Genomic DNA, 20,251 nt, shown 5'->3' on the forward strand with positions numbered 1-20,251 from the left:
GTTGCACCTCCTGATGTATAGTTCCTGTGTGAGTGCGGGGATCACTGGTCGGTGCGAACTCGGTGGGCCAAAGGGCCTGTGAAGTTCCCATAGTGCGTTGGGCCGAACGCACTACTCTCTGCAGAGCCTTCTTGTCCTTGGCAGAGCAATTCCCAAACCAGATGGTAATGTTCCCGGACAAGATGCTTTCCACCGCCGCTGCGTAGAAGCACTGGAGGATCCTCGGAGACACTCTGAATCTCCTCAATTGCCTGAGGTGGTAAAGGCGCTGCCTTGCCTTACTCACGAGTGCTGAGGCGTGTGATGCCCGTGTCATATCCTCGGAAATGTGGACTCCCAGATATTTAAAACAGTTCTTAGGTTGCCATCTTTACCAGTGTAGCAACACCATTATGTCAGTTGATGTGCAGGCAAATTGGTCTGGGTACACCTGAGAAGGGAACTTGAACTCATTGATGAAAGGGATCATCAAGGAACTGTACTGAAAAATATGTAACCCTAAATGAGAAATACTTCGAGTCAAATCCCAAATACATGACTATAGGAAACAATTGGAAACTGGGAGAAGACATAGTCAAGTTAAGAAGTATTTGGTACAAAGATTGATTTGTAACTTGATTGTAGATACATACTGTACTGAGGAATTGTAAAATTCTATGCAGTGGATAGGCGAAGAAACTGAGCAGCAGCATTAGGGTTTATTTATTGGACTAAGAACCAGAGGCCTGGACTTTCAATTCATGTACAAACATTTACTACAGCAGCTGATGAATTTTTCAACTGTTAATACAAAATCTGGAATTAAAAAGTATGCATCATTTTTACCTGAAAGTAGCAACACAAGTGAAAAGGGTGGTAAAGAAAGCATGTGGTAAGCTCACCTTCATGGGTCGGGACAATGGGAATAAGAGCCAGGGCATCATGATGCAGCTTTATAAGACATTGGCTAGGCTGCATTTGGAATATTGCACACAGTTTTGGTTGTATAATTACAGGAAGGATATGGAAGGTTTGGTGAGGGTAGAGAAGATGATTATCAGAAAGCTGGCTGGATTAGGCAGTATTTGCCACAAGGCAAGGTTGGAAAAACTTTGATTGTTTACTGTAGAACGCAAGCGCTTAAGGGGAGACATGATTGAAGTATATAAAGCACGGTGGTACAGCGGTAGAGTTGCTGCCTTACAGCGCTTGCAGCGCCGGAGACCCAGGTTCGATCCCGACTGCGGGTGCTGTCTGTGCAGGGTTTGTACGTTCTCCCCGTGACCGCGTGGATTTTCTCCGAGATCTTCGATTTCCTCCCACAGTCCAAAGACGTACAGGTATATAGGTTAATTGAAAGTACACAAAAAAGCTGGAGAAACTCAGCGGGTGCAGCAGCATCTATGGAGCGAAGGAAATAGGCAACGTTTTGGGCCGAAACCCTTCTTCACCCGCTGAGTTTCTCCAGCTTTTTTGTGTATCTTCGATTCTCCAGCATCTGCAGTTCCTTCTTAAACAACATATAGGTTAATTGACTTGGTGTATGGGTAAATTGTCCCTAGTGTGTGTAGGATAGTGTTAATGTGCGGGGATCACTGGTCGGTGCGAACTCGGTGGGCCAAAGGGCCTGTTTCCACGCCGTTACTCTAAACTAAACTGAAACTAAGTGTAAGAAGGAACTGCAGGTGCTGGTTTAAACTGAAACTAAAACTATGAGAGGCATTGATAGGATCAACAGTCAGAGTGGCAATGTGAACGACTAGAGGCATGGCTTTAAGGTGAGGTGGGTAAAGTTTAAAGGAGATGTGTGGGACAAGTATTTTTACACAGACAATGGCGGATGCCTGGGCTACCAGGTGGTGGAGGCAGATACAATAGTGGTGTTTTAGAGGCATTTAAATAGGCACCTGGATATGCAGAGAAGAGAGGGGTGGAGATTATATATACAGTAGGCAGATGAGTTTAGTTCATTTGGGCATTATGTTCGGCACATACATGGTGGGCCCAAGGGCCTGTTCCTATGCTGTAAATGTCTATGTTCTAATGATGATGGTTATGACACCTCTGCTGCTGGTTAAAGTCTACCTGTGGTCACCGACTTCCTTACCAACCAATGTATTTGACTCTTAGCTGCCCTCTAAAAGTGCTCTTGGTCATGAACAATAATGCCAACCTTGCTATTGACACCCACAGTTCATTAATAAATTCATTAAATAAAACTGCTGTTCTGTGAAGCAATGAACATAACAACTCTCATTTTGTTCCCATCTTTATAGAGCCTCGGATGCGATGAGATACTGGGCTCGAACAAAGTTAACGACAGATGCGGTGTTTGCGGTGGTGACAACACCACATGTAAAGTGATATCTGGACTCTTCAAGCAGACCATCATGTCCGTGGGATATCATAAGATCCTCGAAATTCCTGAGGGAGCAACGCAAATTAATGTCACTGAGATGACCAAAAGCAGAAACTACCTGGGTAAGCAACTAAGCCTCTCTATGTATTCACTGAGCTTGTTCCATGCACAGGCTTCTCCCAGATTCCAGGCTTCTCCCAGTTTCTTATTACTCGACACAAGTGGAAAAGCCCTTCATGTTTTATCTCTGGGCACTCAACTCAGATGTCCTGGAAAATTAATAGGGGGAAATCAGGAGCATCAATGCACATTTTAAAGTCAGGGTATATTTTCTTATTTAGTTTCAGTCAGCCCATCTTTAAATAGCCGAAAATGAATCACTGCTTTACAATTAAAGGGATCACACCAGTTAATAGTTAAAGGGTCGTGATTTCATTCCAGTCTACAGTATAAAGAACATAGAACATTACATCCCAGGACCAGCCCCCCTTCCCCCGTAATGTTCCTGCCGAACATGATGCCTAGTTTAAACGCTCATTTGCCTGTACATGATCCTTATCCCTCTATTCCCTGCACTTCCATGTGCCTATCTAAAAGCCTCCTAAACGCCACTGTTGTGCCTGTCTTCACCACCACTTCTAGCAAAGTGTTCCAGGCCCCCACCACTCTGTGTGAAAGCATTTGACCCGTACATCTCCATTAAACTTTCCCCCTCTCACCTTATAGATATGCCCTCCAGTGTTGGATATTTCTACCCTGGGTCGTAGGTTTTGCCTGTCTACCCTGTCTACGCCACTCATAATATTATATACTTCTATCCCCTCAGCCTCCGCCATTCCAGAGAAAACAATTCTCTCCCTGTAGCTGAAATTCTCTAATCCAAGCAGTAAGATTCTCATTGCTAACAATCTGTTTTAATATTGTCCTGGATTGATATCACAGTTTATAATAAAGCACAGTAAATAATGGTGAGAATATTTCAGTGACAGAAAGTAATTCTTTAGGCTTCATACATTATAGATATGGCACAGAAACAGGCCCTTCGGCCCACCGAGTCCGTGCCAACCAACGATCACCCTGTACACTAGCACTATCCTGCACACTAGGGACAATTTACAAATTTACCGAATTAACCAAATAACCTACAAACTTGTGCGTCGTTGACGTCCAGTGTGGTAGGAAACCGGAGCACCCAGAGAAAATCCATGTGGTCACAGGGGAGAACGAACAAACTCCGTACAGACAGCACCCTCTACCACTGCGCCACAGTGCCGTCCCAAATTCTCTTTGAAATGTGTGAATATGTGTTCATTCAGTTTATTCAAGGATATCTCTGCATCAACTGACTGACTACTATGGGTACTTCTCTTTGCACTAGTCTGCATTATAGAATAATTGTCAAGGCTGCCATAAATTGCTCCCTATTGAGACCACACATGAAAGCATTATATGATAGCGGAAGTCAATGTCTATTATTATGACGGATGACAACTTGTAGATAATTGTTGCTAAAGTGTTATTTTGTCTGACTAATTAGGTCATTGTTTTCAAACTGTTCACTCCCCCCACATTCGTAGTTGAAACAGAGAGGCCACTTTCTGATCTCGTACAATTAGCTAGACGTTTTGCCAGTTGACTACATATTGGGAGGTTACTGATATTCAGCCAACCATTTTCAATGTTCATTACCATCCCCAGAGGTAAGTAAATTCGCTTAGGTTTGACAAGTGAAAAGCAAGATTAGAAGGGGTAGGTTGGATCATTTTAATAGGAGAAGAATTTTTAATTTAAACCAAAATGAAGCAGAGAAGCACAGCTGGAAGACTGCCCAACAGGAAAGAAAGTGGAGCCAAGCATGAATAGGTGAGTGAAATTGGTCGACAGCAGAAATGAGAAATAAGCTTTGAACAGATGGAGGTCCATTGTACACAATGCCTGATTTTTATCTGTTATCTTCAGTCAGGTATAGTGTAAAATAGGAAGTGTGTAAATGAGGCAACTCCCAGTTCATCGCATGACCATTTCACACAACCTCTGGTTTGCACTGTGCTGTGTAAGCATGAAACAAGCAGGACAAATCTCTGTTGGGTTTTCTGATGGCTATATCCTTTGATCCCTTTCACCCAAATCATCAACTCACAGACTGTCCACGTTTCTCTGAGTGACTGCACTATACTGTAATGCAGAAGGACCATGCAAAGAGCGATTTCTCCAGTATCAGGGTCTGCTGCAGTCAATGCTCTCAAGCACTTCCTTCTGTAATTAGAATATGCCTTGGAATGATGATGGAGGGCTTTCTCTTAGTGTGTAGTTTCATGTTCTGCTCGAAGAATGGGAACATGTTACTATGACCTATGGTACACAAAAATGCTGGAGAAACTCAGCGGGTGCAGCAGCATCTATGGAGCGAAGGAAATAGGCAACGTTTCGGGCCGAAACGTTGCCTATTTCCTTCGCTCCATAGATGCTGCTGCACCCACTGAGTTTCTCTAGCATTTTTGTGTACCTTCGATTTTCCAGCATCTGCAGTTCCTTCTTAAATTACTATGACCTATTGTCTATTGATCTGTTGATTCAGTGATAACTGCAATGGAAGAACAATTTTGGACCAGTGACTATGACTCTATTCATTTCAAAGTAGCTATGGAGATGGATAGAACTGGCCCTCAAATTAAGGTCCGAGATTGGGGTAAGCCTGATTTTGGAGATATAAGACAGACTCTTGCAGCGGTCGATTGGGAGAGGCTGTTTGCAGGTTGGGGGATGGCTGGCAAGTTGGAAGCTTTCAAAAGTGAGATTGCAAGAGTACCAGAGGCAGCATGTTCCTGTTAAAGTGACGAACAAGTTGTGAGAATCCTGGTTGATGAAGATGTTAAGGCCCTGGTCAGGAAGAAGAAGGAAGCCTACATCAAATTTTGGGAGATGGGATCAAGCAAATATCTCTGAGTGTAGAAGTGCAGGCGTACACTTCCAGAGGGAATCGGGAGGGAAAACAGAGGACATGAAACAAAGCTGGCAGGCAGGGTAAAGGAAAATCCCAAGAAATACTGCAGGTATATTGGTAATAAAAACGTGGCCAAGGGATAAAATAGATACTCTTAAAGATCAGCATGGCTCTCTTTGTTAGAATCACAAGAGATGGGGGAGATATTAAATGAATACATTTCTGCGTTTTTTACTGTGGAGAAGATCATGGACATTAAGGAATCGAGGCAGAAGAGTTGTGATCACTTAGATCATGTATGAATTGCCAAAAAGGAGGCATTGGTGGTCTAAAAGCACATTGAGGTGGAAAAATCCACAGGGGATGGCCAAATGCATGGTCGGACCTTGTGCGAAATTATAGGGGTCCTTGCAGAGATATCTGCATCATCTTTAGCTACAAGTGAATTTACGGAAGACTGTAGAGTTGCTAATGTTGTACCATTATTTAAAAAGAGCAGCAAGGACAATCCAGGCAGCTATAGACTAGTGAGCCTGACATCAATGCTGTATGGGCACAGACGGCTATGGAGGCAAAGTCAATGGATATTTTTTAGACAGAGATTGACAGATTCTTGATTCAGATTCAGATTCAATTTTAATTGTCATTGTCAGTGTACAGTACAGAGACAACGAAATGCATTGTAAGGATTAGTAAGGATATCAGGGATCAATGTTTCGATCAGGTGGGAGGGTGGACCAAGGTGAAGGCAGGAGAATGGGTTTGAGAGGAGAAAATAGATCAGCCAAGATTAAATGGGGAGTCGATTTAATGGGCCAAATGGCCTTATTCTGATCCTAGAACTTATGAACATGAAAGTTGTTGGAGGTGATTTTTAGGGATAGGATCTCCCTGCATTTGAACAGACTCATTAGGGATAGTGAGCATGGCTTTGGACGTGGGCAATCATGTCTCCCGAATCTGAGAGTTTTTTGAAGAGATCAAGAGGATTGACGAGGGCAGAGCAGAGGACATGGTCTACTTGGACTTCAGCAAGGTCCCTCATGTAGGCTAGTCTGAAAGGTTAGATGGCCTGGAATCCAAGGTGAACTAGAAAATTAATTTCAAAATTGACTTGTAGGCAGGAGTTGACTTATAGGAAGGAGTCAGAATATTTCTAATTGGAGCCTTTGGCCAATAGTGTGCCGCAGAGGTAATTGTTGGCTCCATTGCTGTTAGTTATACACATTAATGATTTGAATGACAATGTCATTAACATTGTTAGTAAATACACTGATGTCAATATATACTGTCATTGTTGGTATATTAGACAGTGAGGAAGGATATCTGAATTTAAAACAAGGTCTAGATCAGGTGGGAGGGTGGGCCAAGGAATGGCAAATGGAATTTAACTCTGACAAGTGTAACGTGTTGCACTTTGGTATGTCAACCATGGGCAGGATATTCTGTACACAATAAATGGTCGATCCCTGGAGAGTATTGAGGACCAGGGAGATTTGAGACTACAATGATTCACTGTATCATTGAATTGAGTAGAAGAGGTTCCCCTCTTCTACTATTAATGAGGCTCTCACCAAGGTCTCTTCTATACCCCGTAACTGCTCTCACTCCCCATCCCCCCACTCGTAACAAGGACAGAGTCCCCCTTGTCCTCACATAATCCTGCGACATTTTCGCCACCTCCAACGGGATCCCACCACTGGCCACATCCTCCCATCTCCTCCCCTATCTGCTTTCCGCAGAGACCGCTCCCTCCGTAACTCCCTGGTCAATTTGTCCCTTCCCACCCGAAACACCCCCCTCACCTGGCACTTTCCCTTGCAACCGCAAAAAATGCTACACTTGTCACTTTACCTCCCGCCTTGACTCCATTCAAGGACCCAAGCAGTCGTTCCAGGTGCGGCAGAGGTTCATCTGCACCTCCTCCATCCTCATCTATTGCATCCGCTGCTCTAGGTGTCAGCTGCTCTACATCAGTGAGACCAAGTGTAGGCTTGGTGATCGCTTCGCCCAACACCTCCGCTCAGTTCGCAATAACCAACCTGATCTCCCGGTAGCTCAGCACTTCAACTCCCCCTCCCATTCCAAATCCGACCTTTCTGTCCTTGGCCTCCTCCATGGCCAGAGTGAGGCCCACCGTAAATTGGAGGAGCAGCACCTCATATTTCACTTGGGTAGTTTACACCCCAGCGGTATGAACATTGATCTCCAATTTCAGGTAATCCCTGCTTTCTCCTTCCCTTCCCAGCTCTCCCTCAGCCCACTGTCTCTGCCTCTTCCTTTCTTCTTCCCGCCTTCCCCCCCACCGTCACATCAGTCTGAAGAAGGGTCTCGACTCGAAACGTCGCCTATTTCCTTCGCTCCATTGATGCTGCCTCACCCGCTGAGTTTCTCCAGCACTTTTGTCTACCTTTGATTCATTCAATGATACTTTATTGCCACATGTACCTAGCTACAGTGAGATTATTTGTTCTTGCATACAACCCGGTAAAAGCACACAGTAGACTTCACCTCGGCAGTACACAAAGAGTCGCCACATTTCTGGCACCGACAAAGTTTCAACATTTCTTAGTACAGTCTTATCTTCTCACAGCGGCGACCCAGGCCTGCCGTTGCACATGGCCGCAGGTGGCCCGTCGGGTCTCTCTCATTCACAGTGGCCCCTCCAATGGGTCCCTCTTTGTTCTCGGTGGCCCACCTGCCGGGTCCCTCTCTGCTCTCAGCAGCCTGCTCACCGGGGCACTCACTGCCCATTGGTCGTTGTGTTGCCGCATGGTGCATCCTGAGAGCCTTCTGCTGCTTCATGGTGCATTCTGGGTGCTTTCCGCTGCTGCAGGATGCATCATGGGTGCTTTCTGCTGCTGCAGGGTGCATCATGGGTGCTTTCTGCTGCTGCATGGTGCATCCTGAGAGCCTTCTGCTGCCACAGGGTGTAGCACATCCCGGAAGCTGTCTCCCGCTGCACGGCACATCCTTGAGCAACAAGAATCGGCATGTGTGATCAGCAAACAAGTACTGAGTATTGGTCTTTTTGTTATCAAGTCGATGCAGCTATTGGCTAGGTCTTTACAGCTGATGAAGGCAGGTGCACGGTTCACGAAATGTGGCAAGTTAGGTGGACATTGTGATTAAGAACGTGTTTGACCTACTTGTCTTCATTGGGAAGAGTATTGAGTACAGAAGTTGGAACATTATAATGCTGCAGTACAAGTCATTGCAATATTATTGAGATGCAGAAGAGATTCACCAGAATGTTACCTCTTACAGATTTGAGTGATGGGAAGACGTTGCATCAGCTAAGACTTTTTTCTATGGGAAGTGGGAGCTTGAGGGATGATCTTAATGAGATGTCAAGATCATGGATATCGTGAATGCTGACAGTTTTTTTCCCAGATTCTAAAACCAAGTAAGAGGTGAGAGGGGAGAGATTTAAAAGGGACCTCAAAGGTAACATTTTTACTCAGATGGTGGTCCATAACAGGAATGACCTGCGAGGGAAACCAATAGAAGTGGACACAGATACAACTTTTAGAAATCATTTGGATGCATATATGAACAGGAAAGGTGTAGAGGGATATGGGCCAAATGCAGGAAAATGGATCGAGCCCAGTGTGCCAATTTGGGCCACTTGGACAAAGTGATCCAATGGGCCTGTTTCCATGCTGTACAGCTCTACGACTGTATGATTCCATGATGCTTATGTTGTGTGCATTGTGAGAGAAAGGTGCGTCAGGTATTGGAAAGAAATGGACAGCGATCGTGAGGGCAGAGGCAGAGACAGAGTGTGCAATAGAAGAGGGGTTTTGTGACCAACGGGAAAAATCAAGGGACGCGGCTTGGTCTATCCTGAGTGTTCCAGGGATGTTATGATTGCAAGAAAGCTAAACATGAGCCTCTAGCCCAAACACCTGCAGTGATGTCATTGAATTTAATTTTACATTGCTGACAATTCTGTGATGTCAGATTCTTGGCACTTGCATTCTGAGCAGTTCACATAAATTCACTTGGTGTATGTGACCTCCTTGGGTCATACTTTTGGATCCCGAATCAATTCTTTGCATTTGCACAATCTTTCAAAAGGTCTTATGAATACCGTAGAACAATTATCACTATGTGCTTTATTTCAATGTCAGTAATATGTCCCTGTGCCCGGTAATTGTGCTTGCTTGTGAATGTATAAATGGTGGTTATGTGCGTATTCATCTGTGCATATTTGGCGCCTGTCATTCATTAAATATGATAAAATTGCAAAGGGTAGGACCTGATTATTGACTAAAGGGCCTGTCCCACTTAGACAATTTTTTTTCAGTGACTGCCGATGACTGTCACAGTCGTAGTAGGTTGATGAAAAAGCGTCGACTGGACCCCTCCCCCCCCCCACGATAATGTCTACGACAAGCTACGACAACCTACCACCTAGTCGACGTCATGCTACGGCAAGCTACTGAGAACCGGCGACCCATTAGGACGTCCACCTACGACCACACCTATGATAACCTACGCCCACACAGGGCAACAACCTATGGCAACCAAAGTCAACCTACATCCACCCACGACAAGCTACGACAAGCAACGACCCTGTCGGCAACAACTGAAGACAACTGAAGCCAATTCAGTCGCTGGTACCTGTCGCCGGTTGACCTAGGTTGACGTAGGTAGTCGCCAATGGAATTCACTGAAGACAGCACCCGGCGACAACCAACATCACCTGGCATCAACCTGCGTCATCCTGGCGACAACCTACAATAGCACCTACGACAGGAGAAGACAAGCTACGTCAAGCCCACAGTCACCAAAACGTTTCGAACATTTCAAAATCCAGCGATGAGCAGAAAAAAAGTTACGGCTCTTTAGGCGACTTGAGGAGACAACTCACGACCCTACAGGCGTCACCCCGCAACCATGTGGCGATAGCCTAGTCGCATGTAGTCGCCGAAAAAATCATCTGTGGGACAGAGGCTAAACTCAAGAAGATGCTTTAAACTAAGGTCAATAGCTGTGACGTTAATCCGACACTTGACTAACGCTTTGTGGAATGATCACATAGTAATTACATGCCAGTCCTCATTTGTGCTAAAATTGCACGCTTGTCCTTTTCAACTTGTAGGTTGCCTCATCTAATAACTTCAATTACTTTCATAAGGCTGTCATTCTGTGCCTCTTTGGATGAGTCCCATCTATTACATCATCTCCTGATGAGTCAACACCTTCGATATGGAGTAAGATCAAGGAAAAACTAGGAATCTGTACCTCCCATAAGGAATACTGAATGTGCATTGCTTGGGTCTTATATCATCCAGCCTCCTTGCCAGAAACTATAAGAGGCAATTAGCCTGCTGAAACATTTTATTTAACTGCCATAAGTTTCTAATCTGTTGGAATTGTAACACATTATTTTAGTAGCCTTGTAGCAGTTCTTGGATCCAGGTTCACTTGCAATTTGCATCCTTTTTGTCACATTTGTTAACAGGTTTTGATTTTCATTTTTCTTTGCAGCATTGATGTCCTTTATGCTACACAGCTCCATTTTTCTCAGAATCTGATTTCCTTCATGAACGGTTCATGATTGCTGGGAACCAGCGTTGTTGATCTAGCAAATAAACCAGTCCTTGAAACGGATCAAAATATAAGTTAGATCTTCCCCACAATGTCCCTGATTTTAATTGGTGTACTTATAATGTATCTATACACTGTGAATGGATTGAAGGTAAATTGTCTCCAGTTAAGTTTAGGTTTGTTAGGAAGCAATAGAGAGTGCCAAGTGGGAAATGCTATTGATGTGGTATATACGGTTTCCCAAAATTCATTTGATATTGCACCACATAATAGCTTTGTTACCAATGTTCAAAGCCCCATGGAATAAAATAAGCAGTAGCTCCACAGATAAGAAAATTGATTGAGCAGCAGGAAACAGGATCCTGATTCATTCTTTTTTACAGGGAAGGAGGGCTTCCAATGGAGTTCCTAGTGAACTGCTTCTAGGTTTTTAGCTTGGATTACATTCTCTTGGCATCTTCGATAGCTCAGCAAAGGTCAAAATTGCCCAACTTGAGCACTGCAGTCTTGAACTTCACTAGGGAGAGGATCTCACGGTTCATCCATGGTTTCCAGTTGGGGAACACTCGTATTGTCTTCTTTGTCATGTACTTCCTCTACACACTTACTGACGATGTCCGATGCTGATGAAGTTATAGCGTAATGATTTATTAAATGAGGGACATTAGTTATGGGGATAGACTGGAGATGTTCTCCTTGGAACAGAGGAGTTTACAAAGATAGATATATTTAAAATCATGAAGAGTATAGACAGAATAGATAGATGGAAATTGCTCCCATTGGCAGAAGTATCCTCTAAAGGTACATAGAATGAGAGTCCTGACCCGAAACATTGCTTATCCATGTTCGCCAGAGATACTTGTTGCCCCGCTGAATTACTCCAGCACTTTGGGTCCTTTTGTGTAAACCCGTACCTGCAGTTCCTTGTTTCTACATGAAATTAACGTTTTTTGGCTAAAGAAGCAAAAGCAACAGATTTTGTTTTGGAAGAGATTAGGTTCTGGAATGTACTGTTAGGAGTAAATGGAGGCAGATTAAATTGGAACATTTAAAAGGGAGCTGGGTAGGCCTCAGAAAGGAAAGAATCCCAGGGCTGTGGAAAGAGGACAGGAGATTTCAACTGGCTGGATTGCTTTTCCACAAAGTATGAATGAATTCAGCAGGCTGAATGGCCTGTGTAGGAAGGAACTGCAGATGCTGGTTTAAACAGAAGATAGACACAAAAAACTGGAGCAACTCAGCGGGACAGGCAGCATCTCTGGAGAGAAGGAACAGGTGACATTTCGTGTCGAGACCCTTCTTCAACCCTCATGGCCTCCTCCTATGTCGTTCTGTGGCTTTATTTTTTTTTTTAAATATTTTATTTTATTAGAAGTAAGTACAGTCATATGACACCAAAGTGCCTAATATATATTTTCATAATACATTTTATGTACAACTTCTTTTTTTTTTTTGTTACATTGAAAAAAGATGAGAATAAGAAAAAGAAGTTAGATAGTAAAGGATAGAAAGATGTGAAATATATAGTGTGTGAAGAAAGAAAACGAGTATATGAAGAAAGTTGAGAGAGAAAATAGTGAAAATAAAATAAAAAAGAAAAGGAGATCATTATTTATAATCTTGACCAACCCTCGTCCAGTCCTGAAACAGTTATTTTTTACAATTTTGTTGCACCATATGATTCCAAAAACACGACGAATGGAGACCAACTCGTTATGAATTGGTCTGATTTATCCATTAGGAGGATTTATGACACTATAATTTCTCCTGGTTCAGAAATAGCAGCATATAGGGTAAACACAACTTCAACTCACAAAAGGACATAAAGTATTGGAGTAGCTCAGTGGGTCAGGCAGCAAATGGATTTAATCTGCATTCAACACCATTATTCCATCGAAACTGATCACCAAACTCGGTAACCTGGGCATCGACCCCTCCCTCTGCAACTGGATACTGGACTTTCTAACCAACAGACCCCAGTCTGTGAGGTTAGACAAGCACACCTCTTCAACCCTCACCCTGAACACCGGCGTTCCTCAGGGCTGTGTGCTGAGCCCCCTCCTCTACTCCCTCTTCACCTATGACTGCACACCTGTACATGGTACTAACACCATCATCAAGTATGCAGATGATACAACGGTGATTGGCCTCATCAGCAACAATGAGCTGGCCTACAGGGAGGAGGTCCAGCACTTAGCAGCATGGTGCGCTGACAACAACCTGGCCCTTAACTCCAAGAAGACCAAGGAGCTCATTGTAGACTTCAGGAAGTCCAGAGGTGGCGCGCACACCCCCATCCACATTAACGGGACGGAGGTGGAACGTGTTTCTAGCTTCAGGTTCCTGGGAGTCAACATCTCCGATGACCTCTCTTGGACCCACAAGTCCAAGTCGGATAGGAGAATGTGGATAGGAGACGTTTCGGGTCGGGATCGTTCTTCAGAACCCAAGTTTAAAGTTTTTACTCCAAACTCACACTCTGTCTTTAACACTAACGCATTGAAACTTGCCTTTCATCTAGTCTGAAAGCAAACCTTTTAACTCTCATCACAAAACATGGATCTTATATCATCCCATCTCATTGCAATGCATCTTTTTTGAATTTTTGATGTTTAATGTTTCCATTTCACTTTTTTTCTCCTCACTAACCCCCGTTCCAGGACATTTTACTGTGATTCAAAACAGGGCTGCTTAAACGTTTTCTAACATTTGGCTAGGTTCCCACAGATTTGCAATCCAGGTGAAAGTTATATTTGATTTTTTTTATTTAACTGCAGAAAGTTCTGTTTTAACTTAACGTTTTTTTTTTTTTCTTCCTTTTCCCATTCATTTATTCTGACCAAATAAAGTTGTGTTTAGGAAATTTTCAAATACTTTAAAATCCATGATTGAATGGAAAGGTAACATTAGAAACTAATAAGACATTTTTCTATTAAAGTGGGTTTTTTTAATGAATTCAGAACAACCCAAACTGTTTCAAAGCCAATGAAGTATCTTTGAAAGCAAACTCTGTTTTAATGTAAGAAATGTGGCAGCAAATTTGCCTAACAGCAACATCCCATGTAAGGAACTGGTCAAATATTTTTCTGTAATGTGGTGAATTGACAAGTAAATATGATGTAAAATCAAGATAACCTGATAGTTGTTCACTGTGAATCTAGCGCCCTTTGTGTGTTTATTGTATATACACTTGAGTGTGTGGACCAGGCTTCAGTTTGATATCTCATCCAAAAGATGGAACCTCTTATTCCTACAAGTAACACAGACCATAGAACTGTTCAACAAGACCCTTCGGCCCTAGCTGTCTGTGCCACACATGATGCCAGAACCAACTCGTATCTGCCTGCACATAATCCATATTCCTTCATTCCCATTATACCAATATGCCTTTCCAAATGTCCCTTAAATGCCACTCTCATATCTGCATTAACCATCACCCCCAGCGGCGCTTTCCAGGCACTCGCCACCCTCTGTGTAAAAAGACCTGCCCTACACATCGCCTTTAAACCTTGCCCCTCTAACCTTAAAGCTCGACCCTCTAGTATTTAATTTTTCCATCCTGGAAAAGTGATTTAGATTGTATACTCCATTTATGCCTCTCATAATTTTATATGCTTATATATATATCATCCGGATGGAGGTTGGTGGGGACGCTGCGAGTCGGCTGCCCTGCCAGCAGAGTGTTCGCTATTTCGACTTTTTTTGTTTTTTTTGGTTTGTTTAATGTTAGTTTAGGTGTCTCTAGTTGTGTCTCTGTGTGTGGGGTGTGGGGGGGGGGGGGGGGGGGGGGGGAAGGGGGGGATGGGGGGGGGCTTTTAATCGCATCCTTTTAGTCGCATCCTCGATGGAGAGGCGACTTTTTCCATGTGGCCTCCCTCGGCCTAACAGCTTGGATTGGAGCGGCCTTTCCCAGAGTCGGGCCCGGAACATCAGCAGCAGGTGCAGCATGGACTTTTCCATCGCAGAGCGGGCAAACCATTGCCGGGGGTCGCCAGAGAGAAGTGCTCCGATCGCTGGCCTGGTGACTTTGGCATCATGAGGATGTGTTCTGCGGAGCTTCTAGCCGCGGGCGGGGCGTGGACTTACCCATCCGGAGTCTGGGATCCTTTGCCGGGGATAGCCAGAGAAGAGCTCCGACCGCCATCCTGACAAGAGGGCCTGTACATCGGGCCATGCGTAGCGGCGACTACGGAGGATTTATGGCCCCGATCATGGGTGAACAAAGGAGGAGGACTGGCTGGCCTTTGTTGCCTTCCACCACAGTGAAGAATGCTGTGGTGGATGTTTGTGTTAAATCTTATTGTGTATTGTGTGTTCTTTTAAGTGTATCGCTGCTGGCAAATTCATTTAACTGCACCTTCGGGTGCATGTGACGCTCAAAGTTGACTTTGACTTTGAGATTATGTGCTCAAGTGTTATTCTGGGGCTTGGAGACCATGATCATCTGTGTCGGTAGCTGGGCAGGTGTGATTAAGGCTAACCATGGTTTTAATAAACACTAACACTTCAGCTTCTGCAAGCAGTCTTCTGATACAACAGCTGGAGTTAGCTGGATAATTGGCACATTTTTATCCTGACTATTTTAAGAGTGGCTTTAACCCATGAACTCCAGTGCACATGAAACGTTGACTTTTGCTCATGTTAAAGCATCTAAAGAAGCTCAACATAGCAGAGTGACACAACTTGCAGAGCTGCTGCCTCATAGCTCCAGTGAGCCAGGTTTAATGTAGACCTCTGGTGCTATTTATTTGGAGTATGCACATTCTCCCTATAACTGCTTGGGTTCCCTCTGAACACACTGGTTTTCGCCCACATCCTGGCATGAGCTACAGACTGGGATTTTGGAGGCATTGGTTTGCATTCTTGGCCATTGATTTGACCATGTGTCTGGTCAATAACAGATTGGGGGATATTTTTACACCTAGGTATCTGAAACTCTGGTGGGACATGTGCATTATCTATTTTCCTGAAGTCAATAACTAGCTCTTTTGTGTTGCCGACATTGGGGGAGAAGTTGATGTCTTGACACCAGGTGAATCTCTTTTGCACTCTTCCCAACTCATTCAAGTTTGTGTACGCTGATCTTATCATCGATCGAGATCCGACCCATTACATGGTGACGTCTGCAAACTTGTAAATGGAGCAAGAGCAGAATTTGGCTGCACAGGTGAACTAGCAAATTGACAAGTGTGAAGTGTTGAACTTTGATACGTCAAACCAGGGCAGGACCTGCACAGTAAATGGTAGAGCCCTGGAGAGTGTTGCCAAGGAGTACAGGTGCATGATTCCCTAAATGTGTTGATTCGGGTGGTTAATGGGGTTAAGAAGGTACATGGCCTGGCTTGCCTTCATTGGAAAGGGTATTGAGCACAAAAGTCGGGACATCATGATGCAGCTGTAGACCATCCTTGGAGTATTGTGTGCAGTTCTGGTTACCCAGCTTTAGGAAGAATGTCATTAAGTTGGAAAGGGTGGAAAAGAAATTCACCCGGATGTTACCTGGGCTTAACTGGCTCAGTCTAAAGAAGAGTTTCGACCCGAAACGTCATCTACAGTATTCCTTTTCTCCAGAGATGCTGCCTGACCCGCTGAGTTACTCCAGCATGTTGTGTCTACCTTTGGTGTTACCTGGGCTTGCAGGCTTGAGTTACAGGGATAAACTGGATAGGCTGTGACTCTTCTCTTTGGAATGTAGGAGGCGGAGGTGTGACCTTATTGAGGTGTACAACAAACATAGAAACATAGAAATTAGGTGCAGGAGTAGGCCATTCGGCCCTTCGAGCCTGCACCGCCATTCAATATGATCATGGCTGATCATCCAACTCAGTATCCCGTACCTGCCTTCTCTCCATACCCCCTGATCCCCTTAGCCACAAGGGCCACATCTAACTCCCTCTTAAATATAGCCAATGAACTGGCCTCAACTACCCTCTGTGGCAGAGAGTTCCAGAGATTCACCACTCTCTGCGTGAAAAAAGTTCTTCTCATCTCGGTTTTAAAGGATTTCCCCTTTATCCTTAAGCTGTGACCCCTTGTCCTGGACTTCCCTAACATCGGGAACAATCTTCCTGCATCTAGCCTGTCCAACCCCTTAAGAATTTTGTAAGTTTCTATAAGATCCCCTCTCAATCTTCTAAATTCTAGAGAGTATAAACCAAGTCTATCCACTCTTTCTTCATAAGACAGTCCTGACATCCCAGGAATCAGTCTGGTGAACCGTCTCGGCACTCCCTCTATGGCAATAATGTCCTTCCTCAGATTTGGAGACCAAAACTGTACGCAATACTCCAGGTGTGGTCTCACCAAGACCCTGTACAACTGCAGTAGAACCTCTCTGCTCCTATACTCAAATCCTTTTGCAATGAAAGCTAACATACCATTCGCTTTCTTTACTGCCTGCTGCACCTGCATGCCTACCTTCAATGACTGGTGTACCATGACACCCAGGTCTCGCTGCATCTCCCCCTTTCCCAATCGGCCTACAAGACGAGGGGCAATGTATAAAGTCAGTGCTAACTGCCTTTTTCCCATGGTAGAAGATTCAAAAACTAGAGGGCATAGGATTAAGGAGAGAGAGAAGAGATTTAAGAGGAACCTTTGCAGCAAATTTTTCATTCAGTGGATAATATGTATTCGGGATGAGCTACCAGAAGAAGCTATAGAAAGGATACAAATACGATTTTTAAAAGACAGATATTTGCAGAAGATGTGGGTCAAATGCAGGCACAAGGGTCAATATGACAACTAGGTCAGCATGGACAAGGTGAGCCAAAGGGCCTGTTTCCATGCTATACAGCTCTATGACTCTACGATGCAGTTATGAGTGTATAGGGGGGCATTATAAGGGGCTGAGAACGCACCATTGCAGGACACCAGCATTATGAATTATTGTGCAGGATGTTTGTGGTTGCAAGAGGGTTCGTCTCCAAATTACATTTAAAACAGCTGACATCTAAGCATGATTCCTAGAAGTTAAAATAGCATTGGCCAGGATTGCAGCAGGGTTAAGAAATGAAAATACCATGTCCCAACTTTAACACATCTTTCTAAACATTCCTCCTTCTGGGAATGGAAGACATTTAAAATCATAATTCTGGTTTGCACAAAAGCATTCTGTCCATTTAGTACTGACTGGCAAATTATAACTGAGAAATATCTTAATTTTAACAGCCTAATGCCTCCTTATTGTTTATCTTTTCAGATTATGCCTCACTTTATCCTCTCTTCCAAAAAAGAGTTGTTAAAACATCTGAAATTAAACTGACATGTCAGATATATAAAGCAGATGAGCATCATTCATAGTTATTGACAGCCTCACTATAATGATATCTTTATTGGCCCGTGTGGTGTTGGCAGTCCTGTCAACTCTGCTTTCTGTTTTCAAAGAGTACCATTTGATCTTTCTCCTGTTCATCTTTTAAATGTCTATAAATGACAAGTCCCCCCATGATGCATATAAAGCATTGGCCAATATGCCAGCTGCATAGGAATAGAGTTGCTTGGCCCATTAATTTTGCCATCCATAAAAGTAAGAACATTATGTTTTGAAAATAAAGGCACTCCCCGACTTGCGTAATGAACCCTTACATGTCAGATTTTATGTAGTCGTAATCACCATCCCCATCCCCTGCCAGCAATAACTCACTGAGAACATGAACTGTCTCATCGGTGTCCAGCTGTGTCTGGGGCTCATTCTGAGGCGTGCGGCCTTCTGGTTAAGCACCGCCATTGCTGGGTTTTTTCCGACGTAATCGCACAGTGTTGTGTAAATTACAAACAGTCTTGATTGCACTAGAGACTGAGTACAGAATTGTTTATGTAAGCGCAAAGTCGCGTATTCATTTAGTTAATTTAGACACAGCAAGGAAACAGGCCCTTCATCCCACCAAATCCACGCCAACCAGCGATCCCGCACATTAACATTAGCCTGCACACAGTAGGGCCATTTTTTACATTTACCTAGCCAATTTATCTACATACCTGTATAACTTTGGAGTGTGGAAGGAAACCAAAGATCTTGGAGAAATCCCATGCGGTCACAGGGAGAAACTCCGTACAGACAGCCCCCTTAGTTGTGATCAAACCTGGGTCTCTGGCACTGTAGGTGCTGGGTGCTGTAAGGCAGCAACTCTACCGCTGCACCACCGTGCTACCCATTGCATAAGTCGGGGAGTGTCTGTACTTTTTATTGCATATCCTGATGGAAACACCTACTGTATCATGATTAAAAATGTCCAATTGATGTCTGCAACATATATGAACCTCTCTCTTTTCCTGCTCTATACAGAGACCAAGTCTAATCATGGGCTTCAATCTACCCCAAAACTACTAAACTACCTGATCTTTAATGTAAACCGGTACATCCATCTGGTCTCATGGATAAATATATATGTGTTTTTAATTTATACCTTCAATGAGCAGCCTGTTCTTACCAAAATTGCTCCCTCAATCAATGGTGTATCATAATTTTGGATGACTTGAAAGGTGTGTGAAAGATGCTGCAGAACTGGGAGGTCTTGAAAGACCAATTTCTTGTCTCTTCTGTTTCACCCACTTCATGTTCATATCTAAATACAGAAACAAAAATTCTTCCACTCCTGCTTTGTCCAGAGACCATGACTGATTATTATATCCTGTAACATCGCCCCAATCCCTATTGATCTTTTGCCCCTTTTGATCCTTTATTTGAAGGACCGCTAAAGGTATGATGTTCCAAATATATGGCCTCAGCAGTGCCCACTGAGAGTGTATCGCAGGAAATCACATCCACTCAAAAAAAGGCCAACGTTTCATTTCCTTCTCGGAAAGAAAACATCGGTGGATGTTCTTATTAACTCTCTGATCCTCGATCTGCCTCTCAACATTCATCAATCCCGCTCCTTTTAAACATGTTGGTTGACTCCGAGTCAACGCCCTTCTGTGAGAGTTTGATCCCCACTTCCTTTCTCCTGTGGAGGAAAAACATTCTGATTTCTGCTTTGCTGAAGGCTTGTGGTAAACAAAGGGTCTATTTAAAATAAAGCCTGCAGACCCCTCTTTTGTTTATTTAAGCAAGGAAGCAAGGTAAATATAATTTCTGAATTTGTGCACTCTGGGTTTAGTTCTGCAGCTTAATAACTAGGATTCTTACATCTACTTTATTTCATTTGGAGCAGTTTTTTTTTAAAACAAACAGAAATGAACTAGGTACATGGTGAGAGTGCAGCTCAATATTAGTCACACTGAGGATAATTCAGCAGGTATTGTACACGGTTTTAGAGACCTCAGCCTGGTTCAGTATAGCATATAACTTCAGTACATGCTTTACTATCCAACATAAAGTACCCAAGGTATTTAGAGCAATGGGCTGGTTATTTTTCTAGACATTAACTTCCGATAGATCTGCCCCCTACTGCTGTGAACAAGCAGTTTTC

General features: G+C 43.7%; 1 protein-coding gene across 6 annotated transcripts in view; it reads left to right on the forward strand.

Annotated features, from left to right (window-relative positions):
- Positions 1–20,251, forward strand: part of LOC129701414 (thrombospondin type-1 domain-containing protein 4-like) — a 552,304-nt gene that overhangs the window by 462,159 nt on the left and 69,894 nt on the right. For all 6 annotated transcript variants that reach the window (XM_055642598.1, XM_055642615.1, XM_055642572.1 and 3 more), the window contains one exon: positions 2,256–2,460. In XM_055642598.1, coding sequence (XP_055498573.1) covers positions 2,256–2,460 — 205 coding nt within the window. The remainder of the gene's footprint in view (positions 1–2,255; positions 2,461–20,251) is intronic.

Source organism: Leucoraja erinacea, chromosome 1 (assembly GCF_028641065.1).
Source record: "Leucoraja erinacea ecotype New England chromosome 1, Leri_hhj_1, whole genome shotgun sequence".
Lineage (NCBI taxonomy): Eukaryota > Metazoa > Chordata > Chondrichthyes > Rajiformes > Rajidae > Leucoraja > Leucoraja erinaceus.